The sequence below is a fragment of the Staurois parvus genome, unplaced genomic scaffold, assembly GCF_062004578.1.
Source record: "Staurois parvus isolate SC_StPar_1 unplaced genomic scaffold, SC_StPar_1.0 ptg000382l, whole genome shotgun sequence".
In the NCBI taxonomy this organism is placed as follows: domain Eukaryota; kingdom Metazoa; phylum Chordata; class Amphibia; order Anura; family Ranidae; genus Staurois; species Staurois parvus.
Genome location: NW_028318178.1, coordinates 753,133 through 775,913, shown reverse-complemented (window position 1 = coordinate 775,913; position 22,781 = coordinate 753,133). Strand labels below are relative to the sequence as shown.

Here is a 22,781-nt window from a genome sequence, read left to right as displayed (position 1 = left end):
CATTTGAAAATATTATAGGCCAGGATTAACATCAGTTCCAAACTTGGTATAAGTCCTGGTTTACTTTGTGGAATGTCTTGTAGTAAGTTTTTATGATTTATTTTTTAATCTTTTTAATGTATGCAGATTTTGGGAGGATATGAGTGAGAGTGCATGTAATTAATATTTCCAAACTGAAGCTGGTTGCTTCAAAGTTTGACTTTACTGTAGCAATAACGTGTTTTGTAATTAAAAAAACCCCCAAAAAGTATAAATAAAATGCCTTTTAAAAAGCGGTTCTTATACTCCGTACTCAGTGCTTCTTATTTAAATATAGCACAGGAATTGGAAGTAACCCGCTAATGTTAACGAGATACAGCTCACATCCCTTGCTAGGTATAAATTGAGGGAAGCGCCCCATATTAAATATTAGTTTATGAAATACAGATTGTATACATGTAATGAGAAAAAAAACAATAAGAGATAAGCAGATAAACTTTTAAACATTCAAAATAAATTAAAATGACTAAAAACCATTATACACTCAGTTTGAAATGTAACCGGGTCCAATAAAGAACCTTTGCTAATCCAGTGTACTCCTGCTGTGATATAATGATAAATACTAGTTGACATTGTGAAATTATTTTACTGAAGAATTGTTTGCCTCTGGCACCTTCTGGGCAGTCCATCATTGGCCAGTACTGAGGCATGGGTCATGTAGCCCCTGCCAAATAGGCTGGTCACTGTTTAAATCGAGCTAATATTTGATGGAACTGCCTGCGTGACACTCCTCCTAGATTTAATAGCAGAAACCTCATACTTCATGGCTTTGCAGCATTTAACAAATTAGTTGCTAAAATCTTTACATTTATGGGAGATAATATTTCACCAGGCTCCACCAGCCTGATCTTACCTTCAACAGGTTTGCCTCTGCCTTTTGATCACGTAAGCCGCACTGGAGGAAATCTGGACCAGTATTTTCTCAATCAAGAGTACTTTTTCAGCCCTTGTATTACCCCTTGTTTATCCATACCAGAAAAAGTGTCAATATTCGCTTTATATTAACATTAGCGTATAGGTGCCCTCATAATGCATAGTCCTTAGCTCCCACTCCATTGCTTTTTGCTCAAATAAAGAGGTTATTTGTAGAGGCCATATTGAGATCATTGAGTAAAAGAATATTGAGTTTATGTATAATTGCAGTGACTGAATTAAACATTTTGGTTATGAATGAATATCTAAAGTACTGATATTGATACACACAAGTTAAATATGGTTATTTAAAAAAAAAAATCTTTATTTTATAACTTTATTGGTTAATGACCTTAGGTTGCCACTAGTGTATTCTTATAATTTACAGCAAAATTTGTTCATGTAATACTGTACCTATCTTCTCGCACAGACAGAACAAAAGGAAAACCAAAAAATAGAAAAGAGATCTGATTAAAATGTAACGAAACAAAGCAGCTGTTTAAGATTAAATTGAGGAGGGCTTTTTATACCATCCCTGACCAAACGTCGAGACACCTTTTTATTTTTTAATAAAATTCTGCCCTTCGGCTGGTACCAGGGTGATTAAATGCTTAATGGAAATGAAACACAATATTTGCCCTCAAGGATGTGTGCTTTAGAGGCAATATTTTCCATTTTCTGGATGCGTACACTGCGCGTTGTAGAGTCAGATTTAAAATTATTTATAGTACTCCTTTGAGCAGATAAATAAAACATACAGGTGGTTTAGTTAACTGGAGGAATGTAAGTAGATGCTTGTGTATTTGTCCATCTACAGTATACATAACCTTAAAAGCCTGTGTGTTTGTGCTACCTTTAACAAGAGAAAATAGAATATCAGCTGAAAAGCAGATGAAAGCATTTCATTACAGCTTTGTATTTTCTTTTACATAGTACATGAACTTGAAGTGCTGCATTTGTTATTAGTTCTATATTAGAAACAAAATACACTTTAGCAAATTCGTGTGTATGTATATTTATGTATATATATATATATATATATATATATATATATATATATATGTATGTGTGTGTGTGTGTGTGTGTGTATATATATATATATATATATATATATATATATATAACTAATAACATATGCAGCACTTGAAGTTCAAGTAATATATATATAATATATATACACACACGTGTATAAAATTGTAGCGCATTATTGAACATTGCATTATAATGTACAGCTGGTTACTTCTAAAAGAAGAATAAACTTTCAGTAAAACAAGAGTGAGTGTCCCTGGAAATAGGAAAAATTGGCATTTGAGTTCATAGCTAGGTTTTAATTTCTTCATAAAAGCTGACAGAGGTTCTGGCCCCTAAGCCTATGTCACAGTAGCAATTCTGTTACTGGTGACAGCTTGCTAAATATCAAGTCCCCTTTTTCTATAATGTTGCTGACACCGAGGTGTCACTCAGCCACTGCTCCCTCATCGACAATCATGATTCGGTAACGTTTTGGTCATTGAGGGAGCGACTTCCATTCGAGAAAATAAAAGGTGTCACCAGTGATAGATTTGCAAGTATGGCACCATGGTCTCATCTCAAAAAGAAAAATACTGTGATCTCTGTCAGTTGGCACTAGTAATTTCAACAGGAAGTTAGGAGAAATCTTGCAGTTTTCATCTCAGCTAGAAATGACACCCCAACGCTCTACAAAAACTTCCATTTGTACTTAAGTGTTTTAGAAACTGCATTTTAGTGAGTTTTTGTGTATTTGAATGCATTGATAAGATTGTGCTTTGAAAAACAGGAATATTCATGCTGAAATGCACTGATGCTTGCCAGAATGCCACAAAAGGCATGTGAAAAGACTTTTTTTTTTTTTTTTATAACTGTGCAAAGACCTAAACATATTTTTCCATTGAGGATCATAGGAAACTCCCTTCTGTCAAAATCTTTTTTTAAAAGTAATTTGACATTCCCCATTTACAGTGATTCAAAGTACATTATTTCTTTGTTACATTTACAGTGGTAGTATGAGGATGGACTCTTTTTTTATAGATGGCAAGTGTAATGGTCTCCCTCACCCTGGTGTTAAGTGGAGAAGGGGTGTCTGTACATTGTTAGAAAGTGTAGAATGGGAATCTTTCATTTGGTCGTCAGTGGAGAAAGGTGTCCTTACATTGGTGGTCAGTGCTGAAACACGTCCTTACATTCGTTTGCAAAGTAAACAAAAAGGTTTAAGGATGAACTAGATCTCTTAAAGCAGTTGGTGTCCTCATTCAGGTCTTAAGCAATGCAGACGGAATGATTATCCTAAGGCAGTTTTCCCAGAAGTGCTGGCTGAATTTTGGCTCTGTGCTTAATTAAGGACTGGGTGTACAAGGAGGAAAGTACCAAAAGTAGAACTTATAAAGTCCAAATTTAAATTTATTCAGACTCTTATATCATAAAAATCCAATACCAATTCCCCCCTTTATCAGGGCTTGGTACTGATGGACAAAGTCTCTATTGGAGTGTTAAAATTTGAGAGATTATAAGGGGTAATTATTATAATCTCCCTAGATGCTGATTAACCACATTAAACAGCAAGACTTAAGCCGGCCATACATGGATTGAAATTTGGTCGGTTAAGCAGGGTTCAGACGAATTTCGATCCATGTATGGCAGGGGTGTCAAACTGGCGGACCTACAGTTGTTGCGAAACTACAACTCACATCATGCCTCTACCTTTGGGAGTTTTGTAACTTCAATCTTGCAATGCCTCGCGGGACTTGTAGTTTGGCTACAGCTGGGGGGCCTCCAGTTTGACACCTGTGATGTATGGGCACCCTAGTTGTCCAGAAATTGATCTACCTAGCGGCTTCTGTGCAACTAGCCTGTCTGGTTTTTCCCGATCGCTATTACTATAGCTGGCAGCACTGATCATTGTGTCCTGAATTTATTGACATCTCCCCTCAGTCAGAACACATTCGCACAGTGGGGAGGATTCTTCCATCTACACCGAGTGTGTGGATGGGGGAATTGGATCTTTATTTTTAGTTCAGCCCATTGGTTGAATGAAAATAAAAAATGAATGGGCTGCTTTTATCAGCTTCTGGAGCAATCATACTAATTCCTAGTCTGTAGCTCTGTATGTCAGTATGATGTGTTCCTTTGTTAGTGTAGCTTGATGAATACTGGTCAGTGTATCTTGACCAGTACATGCTTTTCAGTAAAACCATCCATAGATGAATCAAATCCCTGCTGAAATCGGCCAAGATTCAACCCATCTATGGGCAGCTTAGTTGTACTAAAGTTGATCCATCAATCGACTAGTATACAACCAACCTTTTGGATTTATGCAATTAATGCTGACGGCTATAGCCATCAGCAATGATCATTGTGTTCTGCTGGCAGGGAAGTCTCCCCACTGGCAGAACACAATAGCTCTTTGGGGGGGGGGGGGGGAGTCTACCATCAACAGTTATGACTGTGTTGATGAGAGAATCAAACTTGGGTGGAAGGAAAGGAAATCATAATCTATGTACTGCTTTAGTCTTTCTTGTACTGAAATGACTTACTCTGATTTCACTGGACACTGTCACACTCGGCATTAGCAGCTGCAAAAAGTCAAATGGAGCCCACCCTATTTCCTGACTGGAAGAAGATTAGAAACATCCAGCCTTTTACTTCTCAGCTTTACTGTCCCTGACCTTTTCCTTTCATTCATTAGATGTCATGTCTTTTATTCAAGGAAGCTCAGCATCACATGTGGACATTATTTAGAATGTTAGATGTGTCAAAATGATTTGCACGACACTGCATTCTTCTTTAGATTTTTTACAAAAAGTGTGTGAAAGAATGTCTCCTTGCCTCCCGAATATAAACAATGCTGAGCAACAACAGATACACATTTCATCATTAGACATCACATCTCCATTGTGCTGACTAGGATGACATTGAAATTTCTTGGTTAACCTGCCACTGAATGCTGCACAAGTGATTTCAGGTTTAATATTTAATTGTAAATGCAAAACAGGTCGGAAAGTGCATTCATGATAAAATTATGAACATCTATTGTAGAATTTATCCAATTAAATCACGTTGGCGATGAGCATTGGCCCTGCGCTAATATGTTTTATGAGGACAGAATGTTCTTTAATTAGTCCTGTCTGATAGTTCTAAAATTATCAGACTAGTATGTTTGAGGGTATTTGTTGGGTGTCATGCTGCTAAGCTGTGTTTTAATAAAACAGCAGCCCTTCCACATGTGAACCCACAAGTCTTCTAGTTGCAGGTGTTTGCATATTTAGACAGTTTTTATCATATGTACTATACACTGTTTTAAAGAACAATGGGACGGCAGACGGAATTAACCTCCAGACACATACCCAATGTACACCAGATTGGATTGATAATGGCCGTGGCCTTTTTTTCTTTTTGGTGTTCACAGTTTTTACAAATCATAAATATAACTTTTATTTAAAAAAACATAAATATTTTAAAATGCAGAACCACATCAGCCCACTCATTAAGGCTCAAGCTGTAATTTCTTTTTAATGGTTTTATAACTAATCTTTTACCAATCCCCTTTCAACTTTTTGAAAGAGACCCACCACATAAACAGGCCGCGACAAGGGAGGGAGGGTGGGGCGCTCCAGACTCCTCTGGTGACTGGCATGGAGCCTTCAACGTCTCTTCTTTAAATAGGGATTTTTGGGATTCTGAGGGGTCAGGGGACCATAAATGACCAATCCTGATTGAGCCCCCCCAGAATTTCCAGAAACTTCCCAAACAGCTGATCTCTCCTGACTAATCACGTAATCCCCATTGAGCTTAATCAATGGGGGGTTAGAAACATATCTGCCGCCATCCCAAGAGGAAAAGGGGTGCCTGGAAATTCCCCCCTTTTCCTTACATTTCAGCGAAACCATTTTGCAAATCATATTGCTGCAAATGCTATCCCGCAAACACAGTAACTGTGCTAAAAAAAAGCTCACTGCGTTTTCCTTAATCCAGTGGTTCTTAAACTTTTTTGGTCATGCCCCCTTTGGACCAGTTGAACTTTCACCCCCACATTTCTTGGTTCAGTCATATTTTTTGGTTTCAAAGTTATAGTAACAGATTTAAGAACAACGGCCAAAACATCAATTAAGTATCATCACTAGGTTTTCAATCCAACCCAAGAATAGCACAGCTTTGTTACCGACACAAAGAGAGCTTTCTTTGACAGTCAACCTGTCCTACAATAACTACACAGTATATCCAACAACACCAGACTCAGAGCTCCACAATCGTATCTCGGGCACTGGCTTTTATGTTTTAATAAATTCTGTTTATTACGTTTTTTTTTTCCCCCCAAGAATAACATACATTACAAAACCAGACAGTTCATAGAAACAAATGGCTTGGCTTTTTTTTTTTTTACCAAAGCAATCAACTGTACCAGCAACAGAAATGTCACACACACAGATGCAAAACAGTATTCTTCCGTTATTAAAATGGCCAGCAGGGACAGGTTCTATTTTGACATGTTTTGTGCTAGGAGCAGAGCTTTCTCACAGAATAGAAAGAATGTCCACACTGCAATCTTTGACTGAGTGGTGGTTAGAGTGTGTCTGCCCCTCTGTACGTTTATAGACTGACTACAGCTCAGAAAAAAAGAAACAAAAAGAATATCTGATACTTGTACCCATATTCCATTTTATGGGATTTTCATATTTATTACACCATGGGGGGACTTACTAAAATTGGAGCACACTGAATCTGGTAAATCAGTGCATGGTAGCCAATCCGCTTCTAACTTCAGCTTGTTTATTTAAGATTTGACAATAAAACTTGGAAGCTGATTGGTTTCTATGCTGAGCTGAACCAGATAGTGCATACTCCAGTTTTAGTAAATCTCTCTCTATATATGTTTTCATGGAGCATTTGTCTGTCTTTATAAGCTTTTTATATACTAATCCTATTACACCATCAAGTAGATATCATATTTGTGTGTGTACAGGAGGTATATTATCCCATGTCCAGTCTCAGTCATTAAACGGACTCTAATAATTTTTCTTTCAAAAGTAAAGTTTGTATTCACAGCTCAAAAATTACCTATTATTGCTAGCGGCTATATCCAGATCTTCAAATCTATGTATAGTGGATGTGTATGGATTTTTTTTTTTAAATCTTCCTTGAAGAAATAGCGTTACAATAGCTAGAAAAATGTTTTTGGTAGTAGACTGATATAATAAATCATATTATGTTTTTACTGGTTCTATTTTATATTAACATTAAGCTCCAGACAAACCACTAAATACATACAGTATGTTTACTGTTTTACCCACCAACTGATTTGTAAATCTGTACAGCCAATCGTTTGATTTTTACATTCAAATTCTCTACACTGCAGTATCAGACAGGGAACCCACAAAGTTCGTAAATAACCAATACGTCTTACTTTTAGGCCCCGTTCACATATGGTGTTTTGGGATCTCAGGCAGAATCGCTGCGATTGTGATTGCGATCTCAAAATACACTACACGTTTTCAGGTGCCATTCAGATTCAATGGCACCTAAGTGCGGTGCGGTTCTGCCGCAATTATTGCACAGTAAATTGTGCTGCATTTGCGGCAAACCACATCGCACAAAGCTTGTTGCCCAGAAAGGAACATGAGCTTTCACTGGGTGACAATCTTCACATGTGCTTTGCCGGGATTGCAGCATGATTTATCGCAAGACAATTGTGGCAGGACTGCACCACATTTAGGTGTCATTGAAAATGAATGGCACCTGAACACGTGTGGTGCAATTTACCACTATTGCAGTGCATTTTGAGATTGCAGGCAGAATCACAGCAATTCATGCCTGAGACAGTGAATTTCTGTACAATACGTGGATGAGTTAGGAAGCAATAACACTAAATCAGTCAGTAGCACAATGATTTTACTGATTAGCAGACGTTTGTGCCAGACCTCAGTAAGGAATCCTTACCTTCTAATGTCAGAGGCATGGGTCTGCAAATATTGGTAATGTCAACTGAAGGAACAGCAATAGTGCAAAGTGATGTCAGTGATACTGGCCATAGTTGGATCAAACATTGAAAAGGACCAGCTGATTTTTGATCCATTTATGGTCTTCCTGCTCAAGGGAAATTTATCTCATGATCCGTTTAAGTGTTGGAAAATGTAAATTTGGTGAGCGCATACACCTAATAAGCTGCAATGCTGATCACTATATTCTGACAGCGGCATAGTTCCCCTGTCAGCATACAATATCACAGCTTGGGGGATTCCTCCATCCACCTTGCTTTTTTTTTCTTTATCAGCCCGCTAGCTGCTTCAAAAAAAAAAAAAAAAGCCTATCTAAGGCTAACTGAAGGGTGAAGTCAGTGGGGTTTTGCTTGATGAGTTCCTGCTGTCGAAAAAGTAGCCAGCAGACACGCACCGATTCAGTACTGATGAATGTCACAGGGATCCCTTTTCTTTTTATAACAAGACAATAATATGGGGTGTAATGCTAGCCATACACACATAGATTTCTTTATCCACACTAAACAGCATAGATGGAGGAATCCCCTTCCGCCTGTTTTATTCAGATAATCACAGCACTCATGGGTATCTGAATACCCAAATAGTGATTTCATTTAATTTGATGCATTTACTGTTTATCTAACAGTTTTCTATCCCTTCTCCTTTGATTTTTCCAATCAAAGTTTGTCAAGCTGGGTGGTGCCCACAGGGCCACCCACAGCGCAAAATGTGACCAGTTCCACAGGAATTGACTTAAACGAAACAACATTTGTGTCAGTTTTGGGTAGAGTTCAATCTTTAATACACAATACCCAAGCTAGTCACTTGTACCAAAAGTTTCTCCTACCGACAGTCCTGGGAGAGTTTACAGCAATAAGTGGATCAATTTTGCCTCAATGAACTGCAATCATTCTAGCAGGCATCACTAATATTAATGTTCAGATGATCTTGTCTCTGTGATTATAACGTTTAATCTGGATGACAAGGTGGGTAAGTTGAAAACAAATGGAATGTTACTCCATTAAGAGGATTCAGAGTTTCATGTTATCTAGTTTTGCACCTTCCTAAATCCCTTTGCATATTGCACGCTTTATAAATATAGTATATTATCCATGGAATCATCAGCTCTCTATTGTTAAAAAGCCCTTATATGTGTTAATGAAGTCATTAAAATCCAACAACCAGTTTAAGTGTAGTAGTTAACATACCCTAGGCAGGTCACACCAGCACTGCAGGGGATTAGACACACCCTGCACACCAGCAAGTGGGTGTCCACCTTGTACAAGTAGCAGCATGTCACAGACCCCCTGGGCTTCCTTTCATCATTGCATGCTTTACCATGGTGTGGATTTAACTGGCAAGGGAATGTGCCAATTCTCATAAGCACATATTGTGTGCAAATATTTGTCATCATCACGTGAAAGTCAGTCACACAAAAAAAATTTAAGATCCCTGCTCTGTCCTGTAACACTTAATTTCATTTATTTAAACAAACAATTCTATCCAAATAAGAAACAAGTTTCCATTTATCCAGTACACTATAGGTACTTCCCCATTAGTGCATACTGAGTTCATTACAAGCAATGCTCCCATATCTTGGGTCTACTAGGTGGAGATCAGGCATTATAGGGGTCTCCTAGTGGAATATAAAGAAAGTTCCATATGATTGCACACAGACAAATTTTCTAATTTCTAAGACTTGAAAATTCTGAGCAAAACTAGGTTTCAATTGTCCTCTTTGCTATGGAGAATGGGGAAAGGAACGGTCAGCACAAAGTGCCACATTTATCCATTGGCCAAGTTAGAGAACAGACAGATGTCTCATAATAAGACATTCCTGTTCATCCATATGACCTTGTGTGCCCAGCCCTATGTTTTAACCACATACTGTAGATCTTAACATGGAATCAATGCAATGCTTAGAGCTCAGCAAACATACTTCCCTTCTTGTTGCGTACAATATATATATCACTCAGGTGCAAGGATTTTTTCTACTTACATGGTGCATTTTGCCCCACACACCATCCTCCTGCCACTCCCCTGCCCTCAACAATGGCAGTGTGTAATGAGCATGGAATTATGCATTTCCCGCTTCCCCTCACTGTCTACAGGCAGCTGGCAATTGAGGCAAACTAAAGCGTCCACGTAGGAGAGAGAGCACAGTGTTAGGGTTCAGGAGACAGATATTTTTATCATTTTAGACCTGAAGATTACTTAAAACCCTCAAAACATATATTTTCCTGAAAGCAGACATCCTAGATGTTAAAATTTTGGTAGTTCAAATTTTTTATGTTACATTATTGTCACAACGGTTTCTGAAATGCAAAATTTCAGAAAGAAATACACAGAAGTTTATTTTTGGGCAAATAAATCAATTTATTACCCATTTCTTTTGTAAAATATAAAAGATAGACCCCAGATGTCTCCATATAGTTGACCTGTCATGCCTTATTTCTATTAATAGGGATGTTTACATTTCTTGTGATAGGAATAAAAGTGATAAAAAAAATTAAAGGGAAAGGGTAAAAAAAAATAAAAATGTTAAAGTGCCTTTATCGCCTCGTGCTTGCGTACAGTGGTCAATGCATACGTAGGTCACACTCGCATATGTAAACAGTGTTTGCACCACACGTGTGAGGTATCGCCACAAAGGTTATAATGAGCAATAATTCTAGTGCTAGACCTTCTCTGTAACTCCAAACAGGTAACCTGTAAAAAATTTTAAAGCATTGCCTGTTGATATTTTTAAGTACTGTGGTTTTACACCTTTTAAATGAGTGTTCACAATTTTAAAGCATGAAATGTTAGGTACCTATTTACTCTGAATAACATCATCTTCTATATTTAAAAAAAAAAGAATTATAATTTTTTGGGATTTTTTTTGTTTGCATTAAAGTGTATTTTTTCAAAAAAGTTGCATTTGAATAATTGCTGCATAAATACCGAAATTAGCACCCCTGCATTTCTGTCAGATAATGCACCACTTTGCCCATAAAATTGTTGGACTTACAAATGTTTAGGCATTCTCATGTTTATTTCTTTTGTTTGTATTGGTATGACACGAAAAAGTGGAGAAACAGAAACAAAAAGCCAAATCTGACACATTCCACACACAACTCCAAAAATGGACTGGAAAAAATGATTGGCACCCTCAATTTAATATTTGGTAGCACACCCCTTGGAAAAATTAACTGAAATCAATCGCTTCCCGTAACCATCAATATGTTTTACACCTCTCTACTGGAATTTTGCACCACTTTTTCTTTCACCAACTGCTCCAGGTCGCTTGGATTGGAAGGAATCTTTTTTTCCCAACTGCCGTTTTGAGATCTCTTCACAGGTGCTGTATGGGATTGAGATTTAGACTCATTGCTGGCCAGTTCAGTACTCTCCAGCGCTTTGTCTTAAACCATTTCTGGGTGCTTTCTAACGTTTGCTTTGGGTCATTGTCCTGCTTTAAGACCCATGACCTCTAATGGAGACCCAGCTTTCTGACACTGGGCTTTACATTGCACCCCAGAATTCTTTGGTAGTCTTCAGATTTCATAAAGTACATGGTCAAGACATCCAGTATCTGAAGCAGCAAAGCAACCCCAAAACATCAGTGAACCTCCACTTTGTTTGACTGTATTCTTTTGTTTTCTTTTTCTGAAAACAGTAGTATGATGGGCTTTATGAAAAAGCTGTAATTTTGTTTAGTCTGTCCACAGCACATTTTTCCAAAAGAATTTTGGCTTCCCCGGCGAAGTTTTGGCAAACTCCAAGCTGGCTTTTTTATGTTACTCTGTCAGCAGTGGGGTCCTCCTGGGTCTCCTACCAAACGTTCCTTTTCATTCAGATGGTGACTTATAGTGCGAGCTGACACTGTTGTACCCTGCGCCTGAAGGACAGATTGAATTTGTCTGAAAGTTGATCGAGGTTCTTTATCCACAAATTGAACAATCCTTCGTTGCAATCTTTGATCAAGTTTTTCTCTTTCGTCCACGTCCAGGGAGAGTAGCTACAGTGCCATGTGCTGCAAACTTCTTGACAATGTTGCGTACAGTGGACACAAGAAAATTGAGTTTGATTACACACTACATGAGCATCACAAACTTGAAATGCAATTATTTCTTACAGTTTTGAGAAGGTGCCAATAATTTTTACAATCCATTTTTGAGGTTTTGCGTGGAACATGTCAGATATGACTTTTTGTTTCTCCATTTTTTTGTGTCATACCAATACAAACAAAATAAATAAACGTGAGAACACCGAAACATTTGTAATTGAAACAATTTTCTGGGTGAAGTGGTGCATTATCTGACAGAAATGCAGGGGTGCCAGTATTTCAAGTCCTGTGGTGTGCTTACTATTTGGTCTGCTGGATGCAGCACGGGGTAATTGCATACTAACCAACAAAGTTTTATGCTTGCTTATTTAGTGGCCCACCCCGTGCCACATATCAGACCACTGCACTAAGCCTCACACCAGAGGAAACATGGTCTTCATGCCAGGGACATTTATCCCGACATTGACCCCAGAGACATTTCAAAATTGACAGTGTAGAACAGTAATTATTCTCCACCAGTTCATACACATACAGTACACTGCACTAGTTTTATCCCATAGGCATGGGAGGTAAGCCACCGAACACTTTGTGAAGCCTCACACATACATGGTCCAGACCCAATACCTGGGTAGCTCTGTTTCTCAGCATGCCATAAGATAGGGTCCCAACCTCTGAGAAGGGAATATTAACCAGGAAAAAATCCACCCCTTCGACGGAACCTCCCTCCCCGGCCACCACTGCTCCCTCTCCTGAACTTGCTGCTCCTCTTTCTTTATGCAGAGGTTCCATTCTATTGCTTCCTTATTGTCACCATGGTTTTACACTTCACTACTCATTAGCATACACCATAAAACAGCACACTTGTTTCCTTCATGTAGTGACCAAACCAGACTTTGTTGAATAATGAAACTTGTTTACTGAAGTTAGTTCTTGACACAAAGGTGACAGGTTCCATACAGTTCAATAATGCAGCATTTGAAACATATTCAACAACTGTTAGTATCGTCTCTTTCTTAGTAATGGTTAAACACACTTTAACAGATCATGAGCTATGGCTTCGGCTGTGGCAGTGGTGCGTACACCTGTAGCTTTGACACTTTCCTTAGGAGTGTCTATTAGCCTCTCCATTTCCCATGCTAGGGTCCCATAAGTTCAGGTATTATATTTTGTTTAATGGTGACTACATCATCACATGTCCTTTCTCCTACCTCCCATGGAAAGAGTCCTGGGGAACATCTTCCCTTCATATACCTGCAATGGGAAGTGACCCAACTTCAGGCTGACACACCGTCGTTCTCAGTACAACATTGTAGGCCCTGCCTACACGCAGCTACCATCTACCCATTGCCACATATATATATATATATATATATATATACACTGCTCAAAGAAATGAAAGCGACACATTGAGAACACATCAGATCACAATGGGGTAAAATATCATGTTTGATATCTATACTGATATGGACTCAGTAGTGTGTTAGGAACGTAAAGATGCCCCATCATTTGATGAAAATGATCAACCTACAGAGGACTGCATTCAAAGATAGCCCAAAAATCAAAGTGAAAAAATTATGCAGCAGGCTAGTCCATTTTGCTGAAATTTCATTGCAGCAACTCTAAATGGTACTCAGTAGTTTGTGTGGCCCACACGTGCTTGTATACATGCCTGACAACATCTGGGCATGCTCCTAATGTGATGAAAGATGGTATCCTTGGGTATATCCTCCCAGATCTGGACCAGGGCATCACTGAGCTCCTGGACAGTCTGAAGTGCAACCTGGTGGCATCATATGGACCAAAACATGATATCTCAGAGGTGTTCTATTGAATTTAGAGCAGGCCAACTTGGGGGGGGGGGGGCATTCAATGGTATCAATTCCTTCATCCTCCAGGAACTGCCAGCATACTCTCGCCACATGAGGCTGGGCATTGTCTTGCACCAGGAGGAACCCAGGACCCACTGCACCACCAGCGTAGGGTCTGACAATGGGTCCAAGGATTTCATCCCGATACATAATGGCAGTCAGGGTGCCATTGTCTAGCCTGTGCATCCCTCCATGGATATGTCTCCCCAGACCATCACTGACCCACCACCAAAACGATCATGCTGAACGATGTTACAGGCAGCATAATGTTTTCCACGGCTTCTCCAGACCCTTTCACGTCTGTCACATGTGCTCAGGGTGAACCTGCTCTCATCTGTGAAAAGCACAGGGTGCCAGTGGCAGGCCTGCCAATTCTTTTGTTCAATGGCAAATGCCAATCGAGTGCTCTGGTGCCGGGCAGTGAGAACAGGGCTCACTAGGGGACATCATGCCATCAGACCACCCTCGTGAAGTTTGTTTCTGATTGTTTGGTCAGGGATAATCACACCAGTGGCCTGCTGGAGGTCATTTTGTTGGGCTCTGGCAGTTCTCATTCTGTGCCTGCTTGCACAAAGGAGCAGATACCAGTCCTGCTGATGGGTTAAGGACCTTCAATGGCACTATCCAGCTTTCCTAGAGTAACTGCCTGTCTCTTGGAATCTCCTCCATTCTCTTCAGACTGTGCTGGGAGACACAGCAAACCTTCTGGCAATGGCACGTATTGATGTGCCATCCTGGAGGAGTTGGACTTCCTGTGCAACCTCTGTAGGGTCCAGGTATCACCTCATGCTACCAGTAGTGACACTGACCCTAGCCAAATGAAAAACTAGTGAAAAACAGCCAGAAAAGATGAGTAGGGGAAACCGCCAGTGGCCTCCGCCTGTAAAACCATTCCTGTTTTGTTTGTTTCCTGGGTCATCTCATTGTTGCCCATCTAATGCATCTGTTGTTAATTTCTTTACCACCAAAGCAGCTGAAACTGATTAACAACCCCCTCTGCTACTTAACTGACCAGATCAATATCCCAGGAGTTTAATTGACTTGATGCTATACTCTGATTAAAAACTGTTCCTTTAATTTTTTTTGAGTAGTGTATAAGATATACGCCAGAGCTGGGATTTCTAGTTAGTGAAACTGGGCAGCAATGTTATACTTATAAAGCATATAATAATCGATCTAACACCAACACTGCAATGTTACACAAATTATTGCTAGTGATTAATATCACAGTCTTGCATGTCTAACCTCGAAGCACACAGGCGCCAGGATGCTTTGTAAACATTATGTCACTTAATAAGCTGAAGACAAAAAATATGGCAGCCAGTAATACGCATCTGAACTTGGGGTCAGAATGGCTTGGACCCTTCTCTGCAATTACAGCAGGTCTTTTTTTGAACATGACTTCAACCCTCAATAAATGCAGTGCAGTATGATGGGGAGACCAATCTCCCGTTCAAATAATGATTGTTTCCTGGAAAGAATTATTCTCCTTTTCACAGATTGACCGATTCCCACATTTCAGAGCTGTGAAAGTGTTGTCTCTGGACTGTCAAAGAAAGTAACATTAGAAACAGAAAAATAATCTGAGGCAACACCATCATTTTTTATTTCCTTTTCTAGTGACTCATCTCACTGCGCTCACATTGCACCATTAGATGTACTGAATGTACCTGTGAACTGGAATAAGATGCGTCTCTGGATCTGCTAAAATGAAAGGCTGCTCCTTGATATTGTCCTTTTAATAATAACAAACACAGAGAAGTCTTTATATGGAAATATTTCAGAAATAGGCATAAAAGTAATACAAATCTTTTACATAAGGCATTTTTTCCATTTTCAGAAACTAAGACATGCTAACTAAGGCAAGTAATTTAATGGAAAGTATGTTGAGTTAAAAAAAAATTGTATATGTCTGCAATACTTGCACAATTTCCAATGTTTTATGCCTTGAAACACTGCAAGTGCAGAAAAAAGAATATCTAAACTCAACATCTCATATGCCTGCTGCACCATGTACTTGTATGAAAAAGTATCCTGTTCTCTGTATATTTCTTCCTTTGTGAGAAATCCCTGGTGTTCCTGCCAGTCCCTCTGCTTTCCTGTTAAAAACTGACAACACTAAGCGCCAGATCACAGCGCGGTCAGTTCTCTGTGCTGGAACTCAGCCTGCTCTCCTCCAATGATCAGAGTTGGCCTACCACCCCACAGAGCCATTCACTGGGAAGACTCGTGTGCTTCTGTTTCTCCTCCTTGAGCCCATTAAGTAGCTGAGAACAGAGGGTATGTGATCGCCTATAAAAAGGGGAAGAAAAGGCATTTTCATGTTTTTTTTTAGATGTATGCACAAATGTTTTGCCTTTCATTTCTATTTTAAACTGAATGGATTGATTTACAAGGTGAAGGTTTACATATTTTTTGAGGTGCCAGAAATAGTGTGCCCCAACTTCCTGTCTGAACACGATGGGCATAATTTACTACAACTGGAGTAGCCGTGCATGGCAACCAGTCAAATTCGAGTTTTTATTTTCAAAGTTCTGCTGAACAAGCCGAGAGTAGAAGCTGATTGGTTGCTATGCACAGCTACTACAGATTTCTCTTTTACACTAAACAATGTGGATGGAGGAATGATCATTGCTGGTTGCAGTATTCAGGCATCCATGATTGCCTGAATACCCAAACAGTGACTGCATCTGATAGGATGTAGACATGGTTCAATCGTCAATTTTCCACACAGCTCCTTGGATTTTTACATCAAAAGATGCCTAGCTAAGTGATGCTGATGGGGCCAGTTGGAAATTTGAGTCATGTATGGCTGGCGTAACACTTTCTTGTAACTGGAAGTTATCAGCTTCCAAGATTCTGGCAGAATTGACAGGTATTTTTTCACTTATCAAACAGATATACGAAGGCATTTTCAATTGTATATTTGACAGACTAAATGGGAATATATAAAAGAAGGGGGCGGACTCGACAGAGCTATTGGTCTGTTTCTGCAGTTAGTCTAGTCTTCTATGTTCCTATAATTGTGTTCATCCATCACGCTGACCATAACCAGCACTATAACAAGAGCAGAGCCCTTTTGTGAATAATAAAATATAGGGATGCAGTATAGTGTCATAAGGCGTATGCAAGCCCACAAAAGTCTATATAGTCTCTGGCCTAGAACAGCAAAGTTTGAGGTACCAGTCAGTGACTTGCCTCTTCTATTATCGTATAATGGTGGCATATGATAAAATATAGTATTCTTTTTATTCAAGAAATTGAAAATTTGTTTCAAATTTTATTGTTATAGAACATCGAATCAAAGTGAATTTTTATTTCGTCAACGTAAAACAGATCTCTGTAAAAAGATTTAAATTTGTTATATACTACAAATATATTATATTACTATGAAAATGCACAAAATAACTGATTGCATTAGTATACACCCCTTTAGGTCAGTATTTAATAGAGGCACCTTCGGTAGCAATTGTAGGTCTTGATCATGTTTGAACGTCTGGACAATTTTCCTCATACCTCTTTGCACAACAATTCTACCAAGTAACATGGGGGTCATGAGTCAATGGCATTTTTTCAAGTCCAGTCACATTTATTAAAAATTAATCACCCTCAAGAGGATTTACCCCCCCCCCCTTCCTGACGGGGCCATTTTTTGCGTTACGGCACTGCGTTACTTTAACTGACAATTGCACGGGTATGAAACGTTGCACCCAAATTAAATTTACGTCCTTTTAGTCCCACAAATAGAGCTTTCTTTCAGTTGTATTTGATTGGCTCTGCCCCTTTGAGGAAAAAAAACAATATTTTTAACTTTTTGCTATTAAACATGTCCAGTAAAAAAAAAAAAATTTAAAAAATCAAATTTCGTCATAAATTTAAGGCAAAATGTATTCTGCTACATGTGTTTGCTAAAAAAAATGCCAATACGTGTAAATTCATTGGTTTATGTGAAAGTTATAGTGTTTACGAATGGCGGTATGCATATATATGTATGTGTGTGTATGTGTGTATATATATATATATATATATACATATATACATATATATACTGTATGTACTGTAATTTTTTTTCTGTTTTTATTTTTTACTAGTAATGGCGGCAATCAGCAACTTATAGCAGGACTGCGGGCCTGCGGCGGGCATTCTGACACTGGGGGGGAACTGACTTGGTGTCACTGACATCCCCAGTGACACCAATACAGTGTTGGAATACTTAATTTCAATTTGTCAAGCTACTTCTTTGAACAAGTATGCTTGTCAACTCTGGTTTCTTTAAGTTAGTCAGAACCAATGAACCTCCTGGTAAGTTTATGGAATGTGTGGTGTAAACCCACACTCACACAGTGAAACCAGTATCCCACAGAATTGGTCCAGGTGGCAAATTTAGCCCAGGATTCAGGTAGCAGTGCTACGTACTTCTCATCTATTCTTTTTTTTCTTGACCAGTTATTGACACAGCTGTGATACGATGTTGATCTCCTCTCTATTACTTTTCTGGGGACAAGCCAAAAAGTAAAATTTATTTTACTTTTACTTTCAATGATAATGGTAAACAAGACAAATAGAGAGGGTGAATCAACCTAACAGGGCACAGACAGCAATAAATAAAACTGATAGATGTTCTAATCCACCTCCACTTTGTCCAAAACTAAAAAAAAGGGTTTTTCCTTCAGTTATACCTTAAGATCTGGACTCTGACTTGTCCATTCCAAAACATTAGAATTATTGTTTTCAATAAATTCATGTAGAGTTTTGGCTTTGTGCTTGTGGCTATTTTCTTGCTGGAGACAAATTTTCTCTAAAGGTTTATGTTTCTTGCAGACTAAATCACACTTTCTCCAATATTTCCCTATATTTTCTGTATTTATTCTACTCTCCCAGAGTCTGTTGTGGAGAAACACCATCATGCTTCACAGTGGGGGATGGCGCACATGATGATGTGGCTTACACCAAACATTAATTCAGACCAATGACCTAATACCTCAGTTTTAATCCCATCGGATCAAAGAACCTTTTTTTCCAGCTGACCAGAGTTTCACAAGTGCCTCCCGGTAAACTATAGGTGCCATATCAGTTTGAGTTAATAGTGGCTTTCCTTTGCCACTCTCCCTTTAAGTAGTGAAGCTCCTGGACAGTAGTGTTTTTGCATAGTTTCTACAGTCCTATCCACCAAGGCTTTCAGAGTTGTCATAGGTCTCTTTGTCATGGGTTTGTCACTTCTTCTTTCATGGTCATTCACTTTTTTTAGCAGATTGACAGATTTCCATAATTTTTCCATTCCCTGAAGAATATCTAAACACAGAAACTAAAAATTTGTAGCTTAATACTCTTTTGTGTGCTGTATTAGTTACCTTTTTTTGGCTTTTTTTCTTGACGCTTTACTTTATAAATGGTGACTATGCCTTCTGAAATAAAGTACTACATTATTTGTATATACCATCATTTTATATTTGTGTTTTTAAACTCACTCTCTAGAACAGTCTTTCTCAACCCGTTCAAGACAGATGAACCCCTAAGATAACTTTTAAGTCTCGGGGAACCCCTGCTAAAATTACTATATCTACAAATCATGATACATCAAGGTGATTATCAGTGGGAAGAATTCTTCTTATACTTATGGTTGCTGGGAAGAATTACCTCTTTATAGATTGCTGAAAAGATCAATGGTGTCAGTGGGAACTTATCTGAGAGGCAGAAATTGTTCATTGCTCAAGGAACCCCTAGCAACCTCTGGAGGAATCCTAGGGTTCCACGGAACCCTATTTGAGAAACCCTGCTCTAGCATATTCAATTATATTCTTTAATGAAAAAAAAATAGAGATTTCATTTATTTTTCTTCAATATTTTATTCTTTGTCTTGCAGAAGAGGAATCTAAAATTGGCATTTCAAGCTGCTGAAAGTATAGGAATAAAGGCCAGTCTGGTGGGTATTGCAGTTTTTTTTACTTATACACAAATTACATATTTTGGGGTTTATAGAATAGTTCATAAAACAAAGCCATGTGACTCTAAGCCACAAATGTATGTTTCATCAATGAGTACAGAAGGATGGAATGTGACTTGTTCTTTTGACTTCAAAACTTTGCATATTGTCATTTTTGTGCTCTGTCTTATAAGAAAAGTAAGCCATGCTTTGTAACTTGTGAAATTGATTTCTGAATTTAGAACTCGTTCTGCCATTGTACCTAAAATCCCCATGTGCTTAGAGAAAGGGTAGTCTTCATATTTCCCACAGTACAAGTTTCCTTTAAAGCTCAACTCTGACCCTTTCTGGGAATGTGATCTGTAACTCACTACATGTTTACTTTTAACAATAAGTCAAATCAGCAAGCGACTACCAGGACACAGCCAATCAGCTGATTGGCAAAATTCTGTTTATATTATGACTCTACAATTCATATAGTTTCCAAAAAATCAGCAGGATCTTTCTATATAAGCATACCAGAATGCATGGTCTTTTATAGCAGTTCTTTTTTAAAGTATATCTCGAGCCAGTTGTAAGTAGGGAATTATGAAACCCTTCTCAGGATTATTTTTTTGCCATCTGTCTCCCATTGACATTTCTTTTCACTTCCTGGCAGGTAGATCCAACAGAAAGTTTCCAAAAACTTTTCAAAGTGAGCGAGATCGCCTCAGTAGTCGCCAATAGTTGGAAAATTCCAGTGGAAAATTCCCCCTTATTCCTGTTTTGGTAACAACTAAAAATGTTGGTCTTCCCTCATTTTCATTCCCAGTGACAGTGATCAAAGAGGAAATCGTGAGTCTTCCTAGGAAAAAAAAACTGCCAGAGAGGCTTATCCCTCACCAGAAAAAGTTTTAGATTTAGTTGCATAGGTAATCAGATTGAAAATTGACACCTTATTGACTTCAACCAGTAGACAACATTAAGTAACTTCTAAGTCTGAACCTACCAAACCCTAAACCCACAGCGATCCACAGAAATGATCCGCCATGTTTAGGGTTCTATGGATGCAGCTTTTTATTCTTATCAATTGGTTAAACTCAATAGACTAGCTACACTTCAATGTATATTACTGTGACATGTATAAATAAATAGGTCTGTACATACTGGATGAGTTAGTTACTTATTCTTTCTATCTTGAATCTTCAACCTGCTCTTTTTTTTTTGCATATTTACAGGACCTGAATGAGTTGATGTTCACTGACCGTCCAGATTGGCAGAGTGTGATGCACTATGTGTCTCAGATCTACAAATACTTTGAGACTTAAAGGAAAGATTGTGAAAGAGTGATCACTACAAAGGAAGCACATATTCACTTTATCGACCAGGTCATAGCCAGTATACACAAATCTTCCTATTACAAGACCTGGCCCTCTAATGGAACTTTTCTGTGCACTGTTTTTACTGTTGGTGGCATTTGCCTCCATAAGTCTAGCAGAGTCCCAGTCTCCATGCCAATGGCTTGGATTTTGTAATGCTACTGTGTATACCCCCACCCCCTGACACACACCCCCCATATTAGAATGTGCCATATATAATCCAGTACTGCCGCATAAAGTCCAAGAAAGTGCAGCAACTGACCTTGGAGTCAGCAAAGTTATTTTAATATATATTCTTCATCTCCTTGATGCACACAGCTTTTTCCAAACAAAGCCATGAAAAAAAAAATCTTTTTCTGCTGGTCACAGAAACGTTTTTATCACCTTTCTACAAAGTGTAAGTTCTGCCATTTTAACTGTTCTATTCATTTTGCTAAACATGTACAATGGTTGTGGACTTTAGGAGGTGCCTGATTTCAGAATGCTGACCATAGGCTTTTGGAAGTTTTGAAAGCTTAATTTTCTGGACATCAGATGTATCCTGCATGAGACATGCAAACCTCTCCAGGCTGTACGGAAAACTCACCCAATCAACAGTTTACTCACACATTAACCTCTTCACTGCCAGCAGCACGTGGCAACAGGAACAACCAAGCGTTTGGAATGGAGCTTGTTGTTGTTAATAATTTATGCAATGACCATAAAGCCAAGAAAGTCACTTTGTATAGCCAGGGGACTGTGATCGCATACAATGGGACTTGCCAGCCAATAGCACCTGTATGTTCTCTGCATTGTAGCATCTCACATTGTTCCAGATTGGGTGTGTTGTAACAAAAATGAGTGGTTAGACTTTTGAAATAAAATATAACTATTATTAAGTGTTGGAATACTTCATTTCAGTTTGTCAAGCTACTTCTTTGAACAAGTATGCATGTCAACTCTGGTTTCTTTAAGTTAGTCAGAACCAATGAACCTCCTGGTAAGTTTATGGAATGTGTGGAGTAAACCCACACTCAGTGAAACCAGTATCTCATTCACCTTACTAACCGCTCTATATCTGCCACCCTTCTCTGCCAATCCCTCCACTGGCTTCCAATTGCCCAACGGATAAAATTGAAAACACTAACACTAACGTATAAAGCCGTTTATAACACTGCCCCTAATTACATCACCGACCTTGTCTCTAAATACCACCCAAACCGTACTCTCTGCTCCTCACAAGACCTCCTACTCTATAGCTCCCTTGTCTCCTCCTCCCATGCTCTTCTTCTCCAGGCTTTCTCAAGGGCTTCACCCATCCTCTGGAACTCCCTACCCCAAGCTATCAGGCTATCGTCTACTCTGCTCACCTTTAGGCGCACTCTGAAAACCCATCTCTTTAGGGAAGCCTACCCCGACCCCAGCTAATACTGGAATCCACTACTCCTCCTACCACTCCATCCCCCACAGCTAATTACCTCTTGTACCACTATCTCCTCCCTCCTAGATTGTAAGCTCTAGAAGGAGCCGGGCCCTCTAATCCCTCTTGCATTGAACTGTATTGTTACTGTACTGTCTCCCTCTATAATGTAAAGCGCTGAGCAGACTGCTGGCACTATATAAGTCCTGTATAATAATAATAATAATAATAACAGAATGGGTCCA

At 38.8% G+C, this 22,781-nt stretch overlaps 1 protein-coding gene across 3 annotated transcripts in view; it reads left to right on the top strand.

Annotated features, from left to right (window-relative positions):
• The window catches only part of SPECC1 (sperm antigen with calponin homology and coiled-coil domains 1), a 490,294-nt gene extending 468,279 nt beyond the window's left edge, over positions 1–22,015 (top strand). For all 3 annotated transcript variants that reach the window (XM_089685735.1, XM_089685734.1, XM_089685737.1), the window contains 2 exons: positions 19,720–19,779; positions 20,997–22,015. In XM_089685735.1, coding sequence (XP_089541861.1) covers positions 19,720–19,779; positions 20,997–21,086 — 150 coding nt within the window. In that variant the 3' untranslated portion in view covers positions 21,087–22,015. The remainder of the gene's footprint in view (positions 1–19,719; positions 19,780–20,996) is intronic.
• The last annotated feature ends 766 nt before the right edge of the window (positions 22,016–22,781 follow it).